General features: G+C 32.6%; 1 protein-coding gene across 1 annotated transcript in view; it reads left to right on the top strand.

Annotated features, from left to right (window-relative positions):
• Positions 1 to 2,487: 2,487 nt before the first annotated feature.
• Positions 2,488 to 18,107, top strand: part of LOC113517049 (protein Wnt-10a) — a 42,895-nt gene continuing 27,275 nt past the window's right edge. Inside the window, exons 1-2 of the mRNA XM_026901569.3 lie at positions 2,488 to 3,125; positions 14,939 to 15,186. Coding sequence (XP_026757370.3) covers positions 3,025 to 3,125; positions 14,939 to 15,186 — 349 coding nt within the window. The 5' untranslated portion in view covers positions 2,488 to 3,024. The remainder of the gene's footprint in view (positions 3,126 to 14,938; positions 15,187 to 18,107) is intronic.

Genomic DNA, 18,107 nt, shown 5'->3' with positions numbered 1-18,107 from the left:
ATGTCGAAGTAGTAACATAAAGAAGTACTTTATGTTACTACTAGGTTATAACGTTCTTTGAATCTTACGGTCATTTAATTTTGAACTCCACACATATTATCTTACTAGTTGTTTCCTGTAGCTTTGCCCATGTGAATCAGTATATTAACTAGGATATAATCTGCCCATCCACAAAATTCTATTAAAATCCATTCAGCTGTTTTTAAGTATACAAAAAATAAAATGATTATTATACAATCACGCATCAAATATCTTTATAAGGGGGGAAAGGGATTGTTAGTAATGGAGATTGAGAAACCCATTGCTAGCAATATACCCAATCAGGTCGACCTCCTCGCGGTTCTCCTTGGAAACTATCATGGTTACACTGGCCTGTTTTCATTCTCATCTATCACCCTTCACTGGTGCTCCGCCAGCGTATCCCGTTAGCGCAGGCGGGGTTACAATACCATTTTCACCCATTAAAAAAAATATCTTTATAAATTTTCGCCTTTTTAATATTAATAGGTAAGTGAGCTTTAAACAATAATTAATTCAAAGTGCCTACAAAATCAATAGTCAAAATATGATAGTATAATGGTATATACTAACTGAAGCCAGGGTAACACGAAAGCGGTCTCAAGTGTCTGGGTCGAGTGTCAGCGAGATCAAAGCGATCTCTACATTTGCATACGTCCTGACCGCGCATAACCGACTATGTATCAGGTGGTTGATATTTAATACATACTTGCACAGCTACAAGCATATGTATACATGAATATCTTATGTGTGTATTTGTTATTGAAGATCAGACCAGATCGAGACTTTGTACAAAAGTCGATTGCTTGGGTACCTCTGTCCCATTCGTGTCTCAACCGTGAAGCAGTTGTGTTTGCATGGCTGTGTTTCAGTTTGAAGGGTAGGATATGGTGTGAATTTACTGGGTACAGAGGCCCGTTGGTCTCGTAAGAGGAATAACGAAAGGTAATGGTCGAGGAATGGACAGTAGCGTCACTCTTAAAACGTCACTAAATCTACTAGTAAAATCTTTCTTATGAGGGAGACCTATATAGAACAGTGACAGTCGACGGCTGATATGATGATGGTAAAATGAAATATGTACATTATAATAGAAAAATAAAATGACATATATTATAATAACTCTTACATATGTAACTATAAAAACCAATCAACTAATTTAAGTGTTTTTATGTTTGAAAGCTAGTATTTCTCGTAATAATAATTATTAAATTAATAATAATAATAATTATTATATAACAAATAATTATTATATTAATGTAACTACAAGATTTCACAATTTATTTTTACTAGCTTTTACCCGCGACTTCATCTGTGTGACCGGGATATGTTTAATGACCGGGATAAAAACTAGTCATAAATTACGTGTATATCAAATTTCATAAGAGATATAGGCCCTATAAAGTAACAAACAAACAAACAAACTCACTTTCATAATTATAATATTAAGTAAGGATTGCTTATTTTTTTTTCTTAAAATTAAGTTATAAGTGAAGGGCGCTGGTATAAAATAGATGTCAAACATCCAGATTTCCATTGTAATTATGTTATGCAACTTAACCCTTTTTAACAAAACAACCCCCTGTCAACTAGAAATTGAGAGCTCAATTTCACCAATAGGTACTTAGTTAAAATACTGCCCTTGGTTTGTAGTAAAAAAAAAAAATTTAGAAAATGGTTCTATAAAAATGCAGCGTTAAAAAATACAGCGAGGGACATCTCTGTGATATGACATTATTGGATTTATTTTAAACAACGAAATAAGTGAAAATTAATCTTATCTATATAGTTTTAAGAATCACAATAGATTTGAAGTCGTTTAGAGTTATAATTGTAGTGAGACACGCGACCAAATCACCCCTAATGAAGGGTTGTTATCACCCCTTAAGTTAGGGGCTAGTGTATTGTATGGACAAGCGGTTAGTACCTACTCCCTCTCGATTATCGAGCAATTTATCATTGTTATTTTAAGCTTTCTTAACATTATTATTTAGTGATATTAATATATTTTTTTTAATATAAATACCTACACGGAACTATAAGTATTAGGATTTTAAAGTAAGTCGTGGTGAAACTGAGATAAATTCTTTAAAATTCTTAAAGATATAAACGGCAAGAATTATTTTTAGTTTCAAAATTAATTTGTTTGTATATTTATGTTAACGATATCAATATAAAAAACAAAATACCTAATATAATGTTGTATATCTTAACAGCGCAACTGTAGCTTTCAATGTAGTTTTCAATACAAATAAACAGTTAATGTAACCATTCCGTCAGTGATGACAGTTATGTCTGCGACCATCGTGAAATAATTTCATGCACAATTGATACTACCAACCGTCATCTAACTCGTAAACAAACCAATGACAACGGGATAACATTTCCATCGGCGGGAACATGCGTGGGGCGGCGTTTTATATAGGCAGGGTTTGCGTCCACGAGGCCACTGTCAAACGAGACCTCTTTCTGAGCACACGGCTATTGCCCACTAGTGCTGTGCCGAAATATTGGTAATGATCGCGTAAAACGCACGGTAATGAGAAGTAGGTGTGGCCACACTGAATCACGATCGCACGCCCCCAGCTTTTTTTGTCGGCGTCTGGGCGGCGCGAGGAATACGCCTCAACCTACGCGGCTCATGAACGCACCGCGCGCAACGTACGCGTCCCAAGGTAGACAAACCGACGGCACGACGCCGACGGACACATAAACGTAAACAAACAAGTTGTTATTCGAGAAAAATGCGAAAAAAGTGGTACGAACCATGTGCGAGACGATTCCATTTAGAAAAACAACAATGTGAGATGCGTGTGATATTTTATAGATTGTAACGAGCTTTTGTCCAGTGATATCGATCGAATTTGTATCGAGATTAGAATTAAAACAAATACCGATTAGAATGAAGTGAGCGGACAAATATAAATTTGATTAGTTTTCGCGGTTACAACTCAAGTGCCAACCTAATACGATGTGCTCGCGAAAAAAGGTACTAGTGTTGCCAACATGAGAAAGATGCATACATCAGCGTGGAAAAAGTACAGAATGCAGAAAAAAATATCGACGACTATAGTTTTCATATTGTTTGCTTTATTCAATATGGTCAGGTGAGTTTGACTAACTTCGTTACATTAATAATAGAAAATTCAATATAGACTTTAAGATGTTTTCTTTACATTTTATTATATATAATTACATATAATTTAATGTAACTTAGAGCAGTAGTAGGTGGCAACTACAAATATATGTTTCAAGGTGATATCTATATAATAATATAATATAGATAAAACTGTATTTAAACCAATGCCTCTCCAAAGACTTAACATACTTATTAATATAATGTAACTGATGCAAATATTCAAATAATAACTCTAGATTTAATTAATATAATAGCCAATGAAATACAAGATCAAAATAGCTAGTATCCAAACCTGTAAAGTGTTTATTATAATAAAAAAATACAATGCGCGTGTTTACCCAAGACAATAAGGTGAGCCAACAAGCATCAAACGAATAGGGTGCACAGAGAATACGCAATGAAGCGACACCAATCGTGCAAAACAGGCTTAAGTAGACATCTCGGGAGAATAATGATACGGTAATGAAGGAATAATTTCACAGCAATGAATAATTACTATTTCTCTATTGGTATCATTACTCTGTATTAGCTATCTCACTAGAAATAAATGGATATCTACTTTCAATTTATTTAAGTGTTCTTTTTATTTAGGTATGGTAACACAAAATTAAGCGTTACGAATTCACGTCTTGTTACGAATCTTCAGCGTATTTAAAAGAAATTTTATATGAAGGTCCGTTTAGGTGATTCATTATAGAAATCGGAAACAATTCATATTTGCAATAATTATAAGTTGCGGTTGATCAAAATGGTCGTATCTTTACGCCTAAATGTCAGATGTCTACGTAATGCAAGTAGGTAATGAGCGTCGTAATGCATGGTAATGAATGCAAATTTAAAAGGTGACAATGATTTGTCGGCCCACCCAATAGCTAGTAGATTTACTGGGCATGCTAATAGTCGATATGCCACTGCACGCGGCTGCATAATCGTCGGCCCGTTTGTAGCGTGATTGATATGCAGCCTGGATGTTGCACTGCATGGAAATGGCCTGTTTATTTATTTATGTAATAGTTTTTAGCCGCCACGTTACGTGATTGATATGTGTCCATTGATAGGTATAAAATATGCTTATGCCCTTCTGTGTTCCAATTACTACATCTGTCCTCAATTTCGTGTCAATTCGCTAACAGGCAACAAATCAATAAACGAAATAAATAATTTCATTTTTTCATTTTATTATATTAGTAAAGAAATCATTGGTTTCATCCGGAAACTTTCTTCAAAATGAGTACCTCATGTGGTATATTCAATATTGAAACTTCTTTCTTTGTGTTTGTAATGGATATATCTATATTTCTTTCTATTCTTGTCACTGCTCTACTTTTTACAATGCAATTCTATTAATGCAATAGAATTGCATTGTAAAAAGTAGAGCTATGTATTTTCGAAATACATAGGAGTTATTTTGATGTTTTTAGACTTTTGATAATTATCTAAAGTAAATTCTAATATAAAACTTATACCTATCAGGCATCGCACTATGTTCGTGTAAATATTGTAATACGAGTATTGTCTCTTTAATATATCATACAGTGTCTATTAGTGAACTTATTATTATTAAACAAAAAACAGCTTTGTTCTTACATACAATACGCGGGAGTGGCACAAGTATCCTAAACATGTTTGTAAATAAATAGAATAGTCCTCTTGTGAAAATGCTTGCCAAGAGGACATCATTATCAATAATTATTAATAATTAAGTATTAACGTAGTTTTTAAGTACACTTACTAACAAAAATCATAAAGAATTTCTGAAATAAATAAATAAAATTTAAGTATAAATAAATATAACATAATTCATCTGAATATATTATAATTATAAAAAACGAACACAATAGATTCTTATTGCAAGAGAGGAATAATAAGATTTTTTAATCATTCGCAAAAGCGTTTAAAAGATTAATTGATTTAGAAAAATAAAGCCTAATCCCTTTGTAATAAAACACAGATTGTTTACAATATTGGAGTCCGTCTATATTATTTTTCTCCCACCTTAGTTTAACGAATAAAAAAGTACTGACTGAATGGAGGCGTGTGCGCGGACGCTTGCTCCTGTAAAACAAATGTAATTTGTGTGTTTTAAACTGTATGTGCCCCTAAGAACCTGTAAGAATTTGTGTGTGCCTGCATATAGAAGTTGAGGAAGAACTGCCGATCACCTACAGCAGAAAAACTCACGAAGCCGATGCCAGTCCTCCTCGACAGACAGAATCTTTCCCTTATAAAACGCTTCCACTGCAGTGTTTTACCTTAAACAAAGATGGTTGAAAGTTTGTATGGGGAGACTAATTTTGCAGTTGAAATTTTAAATATTCGTATCCAATGACTGGGTATAAATCAAAAAGACGAATCTTTCAGGGGTCTTAGAATATCGTCCCTTAAGTGTTACAAATTTGTAGTGAGTTAGTTGATTTGTATTTTTTAAGTTACAGATTAAAACTGTATCTATAAGAGTTTTTAGTATAAAATTAATAATACACATTTACATTTTTGGAAAATTACATCCTAATTCGAAAATTGACTGTTTTGAAAAAAGCTAGAAAGTTAGATAAAACTAATATAAAAGGGAAAATTTGTAAAAAAACAGAGAAGCAAGAATGAGCAAGTAAATATATAAATCTATAATAAAAATGAGTTTGTTTCTTTATTACTTTTTGGCCCATTAACGGATTAAGCGATTGTCATGAAAATTTACATACATATACCATAGTATTTACGATAGAGAAGAACAGTAACTTTTTCCCTAACCAGTGAATTAATCAGGCTATCCAAATTAATCAAATTATCCTGAAAACGAGATATTCGAGAATAATAACTACTAATGAAATGTTATCATAATATCTTGCTACACGTCTTGTAGTTTAAATTCCTTTACTTACCCATTAAAGACAGGCTTGCTTCAATTACACTGAATTTTATTAGCGGGCTTAGTAATTGCGGTATTAAAATTGAAAAACATGATTGAAATATTGACTTATTTATGCAATGTTAATTTTATGTTATAAATTTATTAAGTGAAGTCTGAAATTATTATCTTTATAAAAGCAAATACAAACTGATACATAACTACGAAATATAATGAAATTACAAATTCATAGTTTGCTTTGTAACACTTTTGTTATTTGTATAAATCAATGTGTACCTATATAATCAAAATTAATGTTAATTTTGCTCATAAAATATATTACTTTATTTATTTAATTAATTACAAACTGTTACTAAATTTGCTCCGTTTAATTATGAGAGATAATTTGTAAATTATAATTAAGTTAGTATTTTATATATTGATAAATACTATACAAAAATATTACATTAATGAGATAGAATATAATAAATAGAACATAATGAATCACACTCTTGGTAAAAGGTCAATATTATCCCGATTTTGTAAATATTTCATTAAGTTATTCCGACATAAATAAAAGAAAAAAAAAACCATTTTATTAAAGAGAGTATCATCTGTTTTATTTTGATACCCATAAATATGTTTTATGTTCTTACTATTACGCTAGATTAAATTCGTAAATATATTTTTACTAATTACTAACTTTAATCCATAGCTTTGTCTACATTAATTCGGATAGAGAACAAATCATATGCGTTAAATTAGGAAAAAAAATATTTATCTGAGTGGTATATTTATTTAAAATCGTTTATTTATTTAAACATATTTGACTAATATTTGATAAATATACAATATCATAAACATATACAACTAGTTGCTCGCCCCAGTTTCACACGGGTATACTAATAAAGAAAAAATTGCAAGTTGGAAATATTTTAAACTCCAATTTTTCACTTTTAAATATTATTTTTTAGACACATCCTTCCATACAAACCATACTCTCAATAATTACAAACACAACAAAAAAAAAAATCAGCCAAATAGATGCTGCCATTCTAAAGTGGAGCACTTAAATATAGTATGTATTTCAACGATTGATTTTTATTGATATAGACATATATAATATGTGTACTAATTGTATATTATTAACTATAGACAGACACTATACAGTATATACAAAAAGTAAAAGCGAAAGACAGTATCTATACTGCCTAGAATTAACTTACAGAATACGTTCTCTTTAATTCTTGTTATTCGATAGACTCTACAAAGGTCAAATAAATTAAAATATAAAACTTAAAGAAAAAATAGCACAATAAATCCAGCTGATTTGTAGTGAAACGCTAAATGGAAGCTGTATCCGTAGAAATCGCAACATATCTATGACTCTTAAGGGGTATGCCTCGCTTACATGTAAATTTCTGACTTGAGCGCTATTTTCTGTTTCAATTTAATTTATATTATTTTAATAATAACATTTTCATTCTAATAATAGCTTATTTGATACTTCGATATTCTATTGTTTTTTTTTCATTAATTCATTCCTTAGTTTATTAGTAGGTGCAATCTATGCTAAGTATTTTATTTACACATCAAGGACTAAATTCCTATATTTATATGAATTGGAACACTATTAAAAAAATATATAATTTACTTACTATTTATTGTACCACAGTTAAGGAGTAATATTAAAAAGAAAAACACTTTAAAGTACAATAAACGATCAATTATAGTGCATAAGGATATAAATAAATAAATACAAATTATACTCCTACAAGAGGTCATGTAAAAGGTATAGGAGAAATTAAAAAACTAAATAGGTTTTTTTTTATTTAGTACAGATCATCATAATCATATCAGCCATCAAATGTTAACTGCTGAAGAGAGGCCTCCCCCTTGGAGGGCTTTACCAGTAGTTAGAAGTTTAGCCACTGCAGTTAGGCTTTGATGACGTTTCAAAAGGGACCCTGCTGCCCATCTCTCTACCATTATGTTCCCTTAGCCACCTCTTACTACACCCACAGGAAAGAAAGGGTTGACTCATTCCATGCCGAGGCCATACGGTAATATAGCACCAATAATTAACATTTAATATACTTTTTGAATTTAATATTCGTATAAACAATGTCACCTCTCCTTAATGAGACTACATTCGATTTATGCACTTCTTAACACTTATCGAACTAATTGGCTATGTGACTAACATTTTTAAAGATAACACAATACCACAAATCAGCCCTGTATCTGTTGCTTTCTCGTTGTAGATTATAAATTGAACAAATACGTATTAAATACATATACACATTGTTTGTACAAGGAATTTCAATCAGGTTGTGGCGCATTGGCACCACAACGTCCTAAATTCGACGAGTGGCTTCCCAAGTTTAGAACCTATACTGTATAGAATAAAGCTAATTTTCCCATACCTCATGTGTTCGTACATCGTTGTTAATCAAAGTGTTAGAGAAGAGAAAAGTATTTGCAGAATCGCCGGCATGCAGAACGAAGCAATGCAAGTAGCAGTAATTTGTATTGAAATAACCTCGCTGAATGGGTATAGTAGCTTTTCATCGGGCCGCTTCCGACGTCAGATTTATTATTTTTTACTTGCGAACTCTTAAACCATGGAATTATTGTTTTTATCTCATCAGTAGGAATTTAAAGCAATTATTAAGTTTCACGTCGGGATTTAATTGGATCAGGGTTTAACGACTTGTATGGGGGCGGTGTTAGGTGCGTGCTCAGTTAATTCAGCGAAAACCACATTGTAAGATCGGTAAAAACTTCGGTATTATTTTTTTCGGTAGATGCTTGCTCGAATTCAATTCATTGTTCTTACTTTCTCGATATTTGTAATTATACCAGTTAATTAGATTTTTAATAATTATATTTATTTAGGCGTATTTTGCAATACAATGACTTAATCTAGGACTAATAGGTAAAGTCTATCTAAAAAAGAATATACGTAAAACTGGTTTTTATTACATATCGAACTAAAAAAAATTAAAAGTGTTTACATGATACTTTTTAATTACATCTACTTTTAGCATTTGACATTAGATGCACTATGAATTTCTTTTCTAAAAGGTAGATAGGAAAGCCAGATCAGAATACATTTGCTAGTTTATATCCGGCTCGAAGGATCAATAAATTTTATACTTCTACTATTCATCATCATCGTCATCATAACTGCCGTTAACTGTTCACTGCCAGTCATAGGCCTCCCCCATAGATTACCATAAAGAACAGCCCCGAGCCACTGACTACCTGTGAGGTCATCGCCCCATCTATTGGGGGGTCGTTCTACACAGCGTTTTTCTAGCATTGCTTTATTAAAGTTTTAATATTTTCCATAAAACTCGAAGAACAAAATTCATCATACGCAAAATCATGACAAAGACATTCGCTTATAACGAAAACAACCTAGAAAGTTGACAACAGAGGTCGCCCTTCTCACACGATTAGCACTTGAACTTTAACTTTCCTGCAAGCTTAACCAATTGTTCCTACGGGTATATTAGATACAAACCATTATTACACTGTTCATTTCAAATTATTACCTATGCCAACGCCACCATCATCTATTACGCGAATAATGATACGACATTCACAGCAATACACGTTTCATTAAAATCATTAAATGAATTATAATTCATCAATTTGATCATTCAAGTCATCCTTTAATAACACTCCGGCATACCACGAGCGTGGGAAAGGGACTTGATAACTTAAACAGTTATGCAAAGACGGAAAACAGTGTTTAACTTTTTCTATTGTTTTTGGTGTTCCTTAATGAAATTTTGTTTTTAAATTCGTTTATTTTTTTCTTATGATACGCTACCTCTTAATAGATAGATAGCTATAATATGATAAACTTTACAGATTAGAATATTAACTATATCAGCCTCTTTTGTAATATTCGAAATTTTCAAATTCTAAATAACATTACTACTAACTACAAAACTTTTTTTTTTCTTAATTGCAGAGATGTCATAGCACTCGTGCTATGGTAACTTCAGTAACTATAATATATCATAATGCTGTATTGTCTGTAATGGGCATAGTAAACAACGTTCGATTCGATTAATATTCATCTGACTCACCATATAGGATTAAAGGCCAAACATATTTTTGAACGCAACTTATTTCATGTACCTATACGAAATGTTCAAAAAACGTTTGCCTATCCACCTCAATGCTAATAGATAAATACTAATACCGGAATGGTATTTATGCAGCTTGATAGAAAGGTCCTATCATAAACTTTTTGTTTCAATGTAATATCTCGAAAAATTTAATCGATATAATTTAAACTCGAACAAAGCTCCGAGCATGACTAGCAAAAAATTAAAATTTTAATTTTAGAATCTCGACGTTTTAATCCCGTTTGAGTGTCGGATCTCATACAGTAAACAGTTGGGATGGGTAACATAAAGCAATATCTATATATTGCAGTTACGATATCTATATATATTTGTCCATTAATTAGTATATTAAACATTTGTTATCTAATATATAACATCCGGTCCAGAGGTTATAAGATCGAATCTCTCAAAACCTCTAAGTTTTCAAGTTCATTTTAAAATAATTGTAACTTATGTTGTAAATATCAGGATGCGGTAATAAAACATATATGTATTTGAGATATAAAATAATAAATTTAGTAAAAAAAAAAATACGAGACAATTTACTTCATGCTATAAAGGGCACGAAAAGCCGTCGTCCGGTAACCAATTCAAAGACAAATATTTTATACAAAGAGATCCTAGAAATCTTTAACACCGGAGATTACTACCTTCATAGGAGTAGTAGTAAACTCACATTTCAAATTACTTTAAACATTAGTTACCCAATCAGTAATATTCCATTTATCTTGCATAATAACGGCTACAGCTGAAACAGTTGACAATATCTTGTAAAACTATAATTTTATTGTTTTAATTTAATTTAAATAACGTGCAACTTCGAATAGAACTGGGTTGTTGAGAAATATCAAGTATAGAATCCAATTAATGTTATAAATGCGAAACTTTGTAAGGATAGATGGGTGTTTGTTACTCTTTCACGCAAAAACTACTAAACGGATTTGAATAAAATTTACCCCACGGGTAGATTATATCCTTAGCACACTTACTTTATATACCTACTTAATGATTAAGGCGAACAAAGTAGCGGGATATAGGTAGCGATAACTGAAATTGCTATATCATGTACGGGTATATTATAAATTAAGCTGAGAAGGGAGAGGAATGTTAATAGTGGGCATTAGCAACGCTATATAGCTAGCGATATATTCTATTAGGTTCTGAAGACCATTGTGGTTAAATTTCTGGCGAATTTATCACGATGCGACAACTAACTTGGATTCATCTTCATCTGTTATCCATTACTCGTACCCTACCTGCGTAAACCAGTAGCATGAACAAAGGGTGATTCGGGGGGTTATCATTGCATTTTTATTCATTAAAAAAGTAGCTACTATGACATACAGCCATCTGGTGCCAACATAAGTAGAACATATATTATGTGTACAAAATTTTCTTCTTGTACATACACATACATATGTATAAAACATTAAAAATCAAACTAATAATACAAATTAAACAGATTTATGAATACAAATATGTACATATATAGTGCAGAGATTGAACCCGTGACCATCGGAAGGTAACACAGTATGTAAATAACTGGAATTTTTAAAATTTCTCCCCCTCAGGATATTTAATCTATACTTATAATAAATCTGTAGAGAGGACAATTCTGTACATGAAATATATTTCCAAAATAACTATCAGAGGGTGATTAGTGATCGATACTGATGGCAAAAATGCAATCAGTAAAATTTTTATCTGTCTGTATGTATGTATATAACAAAAACTATTTGACGGATTTTAACGAAACTTGGTACAATTATTCTTCATACTCCTGGGCAGGTTATAGTATACTTTTCATCATGCTACAATCAATAGGAGTAGAGCAGTGAAGGGAAATGTGTGGAAAACGGGAGAAGTTACTCCATTTTTAAGCTTCCGTCGCGTGTGCATCCTTAATGGCCACTTTTTAAATTGTAAAAATGTCCACCCGTGCGACGCCGGGACGGGCCGCTAGTTGATAATAAAATTTTAAAAAATCAAAAGATTTTGGTGTAAAAAACCTATCTCTTAATCCAATATTTTAATTTATTAATTCCAAAAAATTACTGTTTTATGGACCCACATAAAGTTTATAATAAATTTTGACTTAAATGTATTACAAATTTTATACATATTAATCTTTAATGTAATGATGTCGCAGTGGTTACAGAAATGTTATTAGAGATTTTAGAGATAGGTGTAAAGAAATGTCTCATCTTAGAATCGTTCCATCGTCATTCATTATAAAAAGCAACAAATATGCATCTTCGTCCAACTAAATTAGTTTTATTTTATTTAATTGTATAATTGTACGGAACTATAAACTTAGTACATTAAAATCACACTTGCCTCTCCATTTCCCGGTAACTGGGCTCCACTGATAAGCTTTTCTATGTCTCAAAAAAACAAATACACATACAACGCGCCTCTAAGTATTTTACCGGACCAAGTTTTATTTACCAAACAGGAATAAACAATATTTGGTATTATGAAAGAATTTACATTTATTTTTTCTCTGTTATTTGAGTTTTTGAGACAATTTAACATGCAATGCTCAACTTAACAAAAGTGGAGATTCTCAATTTAATATTTTTTTTGTATGCAAGTATATTGTGCACCGCCTTTTCCAGTTACGACATGATTTAAAAACTCTTTTAAAACGAAAACTTTACTCTCGTGTTAGTCTCTATAAATTAGTCCCATATTTACTACTTTTGTTAAAACCAAAATCGGCTTTAAAATTTGGATTAGCTAAGCTAACCAGGAGAATTATTTAATTGAAATATTTTGACCCCTACCGCCACCTATTGGATTTATTTTATCGTAACTACATATAAACTATCTCTGAATACTATCTCGAAATAACTACATATTTACAAAATTTTATTAAAATCGGTTGAACGATTTCAGAGATTACCGCGTGAACAGAGATCGTGACATGGAACTTTTATATACTCGTATATATTAAAATTCTTCAATTATCGTAGACATGTTTTTCAACTACGATTTTATCACAAATGTGTCATAACATTAGACGCGTTCATACAATATTTATACTGTAACAATATGAGAATTATCTGTCAATTTTCAATAACAGTTGAACATTTTTCAATATTGGAGACCTATTATTTAAAGTGTTTAATAGCTAAATACAATATTAATAATACCACAAGATTCCTATTAACTTATCACAAAAAAAAATTAAATTTTGGTGGCAAAAACTATTTAAAAACTTTGAAAACAAAATATGAAGTAGTTATAAAATTATATGTAATTCGATTAGTTTGCTATCATAGCTATTTTTTCATAATCAATCCGAAATATTGAATATAGTTATTTTTTATAATTGACATATAACTTTGCTACACTTTTGTTTAAACGCTCTTAAAATTAATTTCTTGTACTAGACAAAGCTGTGAACACGTCATCTACATTTCCAAATATACAAGAAAAACGTTTCCTATCGTCACATCGGTTAACAGTCGCGTACATCTCATACAGATCTGTGTCGCCAGTCGCTACGTGAGTCGCGCCTTTTATTATCTGTCACAGTTTCGGAAATGGCGGGAACATGGCCACGATATTTTTTTTTTATTTTATGGTAACTTATTATTGACTTGATAAGCCTTTTTCAATGATATTTCAACAAATCTTCAAATACAGCAAAGGAATCATTAAAACAATTTCAGCCCAACAATCAATCAGATTTAGTGAGATTGGCATCATGGGATTAAATAATTTGCCAACTGATAGTTAAACTTTTTTCAAACTTAATTGGAAGAATTATTATGAAAACATAGCGAGTGGAGTCGGACTAAAGTTAAAATTTTCTAATTTATTCGCAATTCGTACTTATATTGGTACGAAATTTATACCAAATATGTAGCCAGCTTTGTTTATACCATTTCAAGTGTTTGAGAACCTCTTTGACTGTACAAATATTTAGTACGAAGAGAGAACTTCTATCGTCGAACAATAATACCATTGGAAAATTCCTCACCCGACTCTCAAAGGCCATTAATTAAAATCCTTCAAAACTTACCAATTCCATGGCTGAATACTTTAAAAATATCTGTTTAAACTCGGGAGCTACTAAACAAATTGTTTCATCCACAAACTATTTCAAACATGATACCATCGACGCTCAGAATAAATTAATTATAATGACTTTTAATTATAGTAAATAAGTGCCCAATTAGTGGCAATATTTTAGAGGAACGTGGACGTTATTGACTTGTTTTGTTAGCAATAAAACATCTTAGATAATTTGTTAATAATTTTATAAATATTTAATAGAGTTTTAGTGAAGATTACTCGGCAAAGAATTATGATGCTGCATATATACACTTTTCTTTATGTAGTAGTAGTAAACGAATGAATGTAAAGATCGAATGAATAGATACACTCGTATATACAAAAACAGTATAGATTAAGGATAGTAACTACCTGCGAGTAGCAAATAATGACTAATAAGTCCATACTGTCATAGATACAGTCCATATTCTCTCTAATTTGTGATAAAGTCCGTCTGATATGCTGAAAGCGGCTACCGCAATCTATGAACCCTTGCAGTATCAGGGATATCATTGTCCACTTAGACATGAAGAAATAAGATCCTGAATTAATACCTAACCTAATAATCTCACTTTCTTATCTCATCCTACAAACGAAAACACAGAATGCAAGTAAGCTGCTTGATAACGGAAATAGATTGAGTACACATACAAACGACTAGACTTTATGCAAAATTCTCATTTTTGTAAATATTTATTTAATAAAACTAATATTGTGCATTTACAGTTCAAGGGACAACATGCTACCACACCATCTCAAGTTGAATTCAGCTCTAACTTGTCGCCTCGTCGGAGGGTTGACCAGAGAACAAAGAACTCTATGCCATGATCTTCCCGACGCAGCCGCTATAGCTTTCGAGGGTTTGCAGTTAGCGGTTAAAGAATGCCAGCACCAATTCAGATGGCATAGATGGAATTGCTCAATTTTGCTCTCGAAGAGTTCCAATCCTCATGCTAGTGCTATTATGAAGAGAGGTAAGAGCTTTTATTAATATCGCAAATTTTCTTTTATATTTAAATGTAATTATGACAGAATACCAATGGAGATGATAGGTAACGATAAAGTCAGGCCTTAAAAGATTTAGAGAGGATTGTGTGGTAGACGATTTTATATGTTATTTTACTTCAATTATCAGGCCCGAGTTCAATTTAGGACAATCAGTTTATGTGTCGATTCTGAACAAAAATTCATTCATGACAATTTATGGAGGTAATGTAACCCAGCCAGAATACAATAAAAAGGAGAAAATGGTCAGGATTAAGATATTAGTAACGATTCATAAAAAAGTACAAGTGTTTAAATCATTTCATTATAAAAACTAATTCATTATATAGGCCACATTTTAATACGTTGAATTCAAATGCTAGGTAGAATATAAACGATTGAAAGTTACTCTCATGCTATTTATAAATGTCTCAAAGCCATATTTCGCGTTTTTATCATCATATCATTTTATTATTATATTTAGTAATCATCCGTTAACCTTAATTAAGATTACTTACATAATTTCTCTGACAAAACCACTATTTGTTAAATACATACATACTTGAAAATTGTGTATGTGTTACATAGCCGTATTTCTTCTCCAATTCTTGTTCTTAAATGTACGGAATTAAGTACATATATTCATGCATCGTTTTCATAATCTGTTATATTTTAATAGTTATCTTTGATAGCAACATAAGAAACCCAAGAGGTTAATTATCAAATTCATAAAAATAACAACTCGAGTTCGATAAAAGTTTATGAAGCTTTATCCGTTAATGGGGGACCACCAGAAATACAACAATATTACGAAATAAAGTGGTGGCAATCAAACGCCGATGGCAAAACCAGTCCCATGTAATCCCATACAAGAATATATTAAAATAAATGCAACTAAAACTTCAAACCAATCGCGATCAGCCATTACAATCTGAATTTATTACGACGAAAAATTATTCACGCACATTTAAGGCGCACCGGGAATGACAGACGGACGGACACATTATTCGTAATACATGACGTAGATACACACACACGTAGTACGTTGTTATACAGAGCCATCTTTATTCCTTTGCCTACGGGTGTGAAAAGGCTTTGTCAATTTAGGTCTTTTTTTTTTCACAATCATCGCACACGTTGACGTGAAAATTTACGAGCATAGTGTATGGGAGACAACAAATAATAAGGTTCTTTATGATAGCCAGGTGGGCCCCGCTCCCGCGCCCTGCGATTTCACGCTACGTGTGGGTCCAAGAGCAGCCCGCCCCCCGTCTCTGCCCGCAATCCCATCACCAATTAATATCTTAACTGGAATTGCCTTCGGATCCAATGGTATCACTCGATTTTCCTCGCGCACTTTTATTGCTGCACGCATTTTAATTACACGAAATACTCCCGAATTTTTAGACATTGTAGTTTTTTACCAATTGCTTGACCACCGAAGGTTTTTAATAGATGATAGCTGAACTGTAAATTCGCCTGCGCTATTAATGTACGCTGACGGAACACCATTGAGAGATAGGCGAGGAAGAAGTCAGGTCGGATGATCCATTATGATAAATTCACCAAGTATGAGTGGAGGGGTCAATCTTTAAGGCGTGCTAGAGCATATTATCAGCAATATATCTGCGGGCCCTAGTCACTACAAATTCCCCCTCCCTTCCTTGACTACCGAAGTTATGCAAGCATAATTATGGATAATGATATGAATAGCACGGACTACGCCGCAGAGTATGTATGTCGCCTATTGTAGCTCGGACCAAGGTTTATTAGTTATTAGTAATAATCCGTGACGGCACCTTCCGGCCCTTGAGGGACACGACTCCGTTTAAATTGAAAAATTGTGAAAAAACAGCGTGGCTAAATACTTAAACATCTTTCTTAACTTGCCTATTGTTGGGGTCCCGAATTGAAACGCCGACCGGGGAATGAAACCAAAAAAATACATGAAGAACAAATCGAGATGCTTTTAAATAGGATAATAGCGATCGATGATCGCAAGAGAAAGATAATAACGATACCGGGCCGTTGGTTTTTTTTTGTCTGAATGTTGGATACATTGATGAAAGAATGCTGCGGACGGATGGCATTCTGGGTAGATCACGGGATTTGTTCCGCTTCCCTGAGATCTTCCACACGTAGTTAGCGCTCTTGTTGTACGTGACTTCGTAACAATACACTTACAATGGCTTAATGACTTTTGTAAGACTAATGAGCGCATTGTAGGTTTTCACCTCCCATTTGACAGCTGATGGTGGCTGAGATTAGCGTGGAGACATTACGCTCGAAGCCAGGGTCACGTGAGAGAATGGCGCGCGTCAGACCAGCCAGGGTGGCGGACATGCGTCGATACGCATCTGTCGGCGCGGGCGCACGTGACACGAATCCACAAGGCGAATGTGTCATAAAAAAGTGACATTTATTGGCGTTTTATATCAACAACGTGTTCACAGGTGACGAAGTACCGACAACAAAGTGTGTTTAGGTATGATGCTGCAAAAACGAGATCTGTTTTATGTGATTCTCTTATCTGTCCAAGTGTCGTGGGAAATTGTTCAGTGTTAGCGACGAGACATCTTTATTATTAAATTTTGCACGATTTTTATTATGTTTGACATATTAAAAATTCCAAGCACAATTATTGTTCTGCTTACGTAGGTTGTGTGTCCAAATATTTTTTTGCAAAATGACATAACGTGTCTGTATTAATCAGAGTACTTATAAAGAGTCATGGTCGGCCTAAAATAACAACTATTAAAGGGATTTAAACAAAAACTAGACGTGTCGAAATGTCTCAGTGCGGTGATGTGCCTCAACCCTCTAATGGCCGCGATAACATCTTCCTCGGTGCGTTACCGAATCGTGCTCCTTCAGATGCCACTAAACTGTGAGAAAAAACACACAAAAGATC

The sequence above is a fragment of the Galleria mellonella genome, unplaced genomic scaffold (genome assembly GCF_026898425.1).
Source record: "Galleria mellonella isolate WM207_F2 unplaced genomic scaffold, CSIRO_AGI_GalMel_v1 utg83, whole genome shotgun sequence".
NCBI lineage: Eukaryota > Metazoa > Arthropoda > Insecta > Lepidoptera > Pyralidae > Galleria > Galleria mellonella.
The sequence above is the reverse complement of the archived record's forward strand: the minus strand, read 5'-3'. Positions and strand labels throughout refer to the sequence as shown.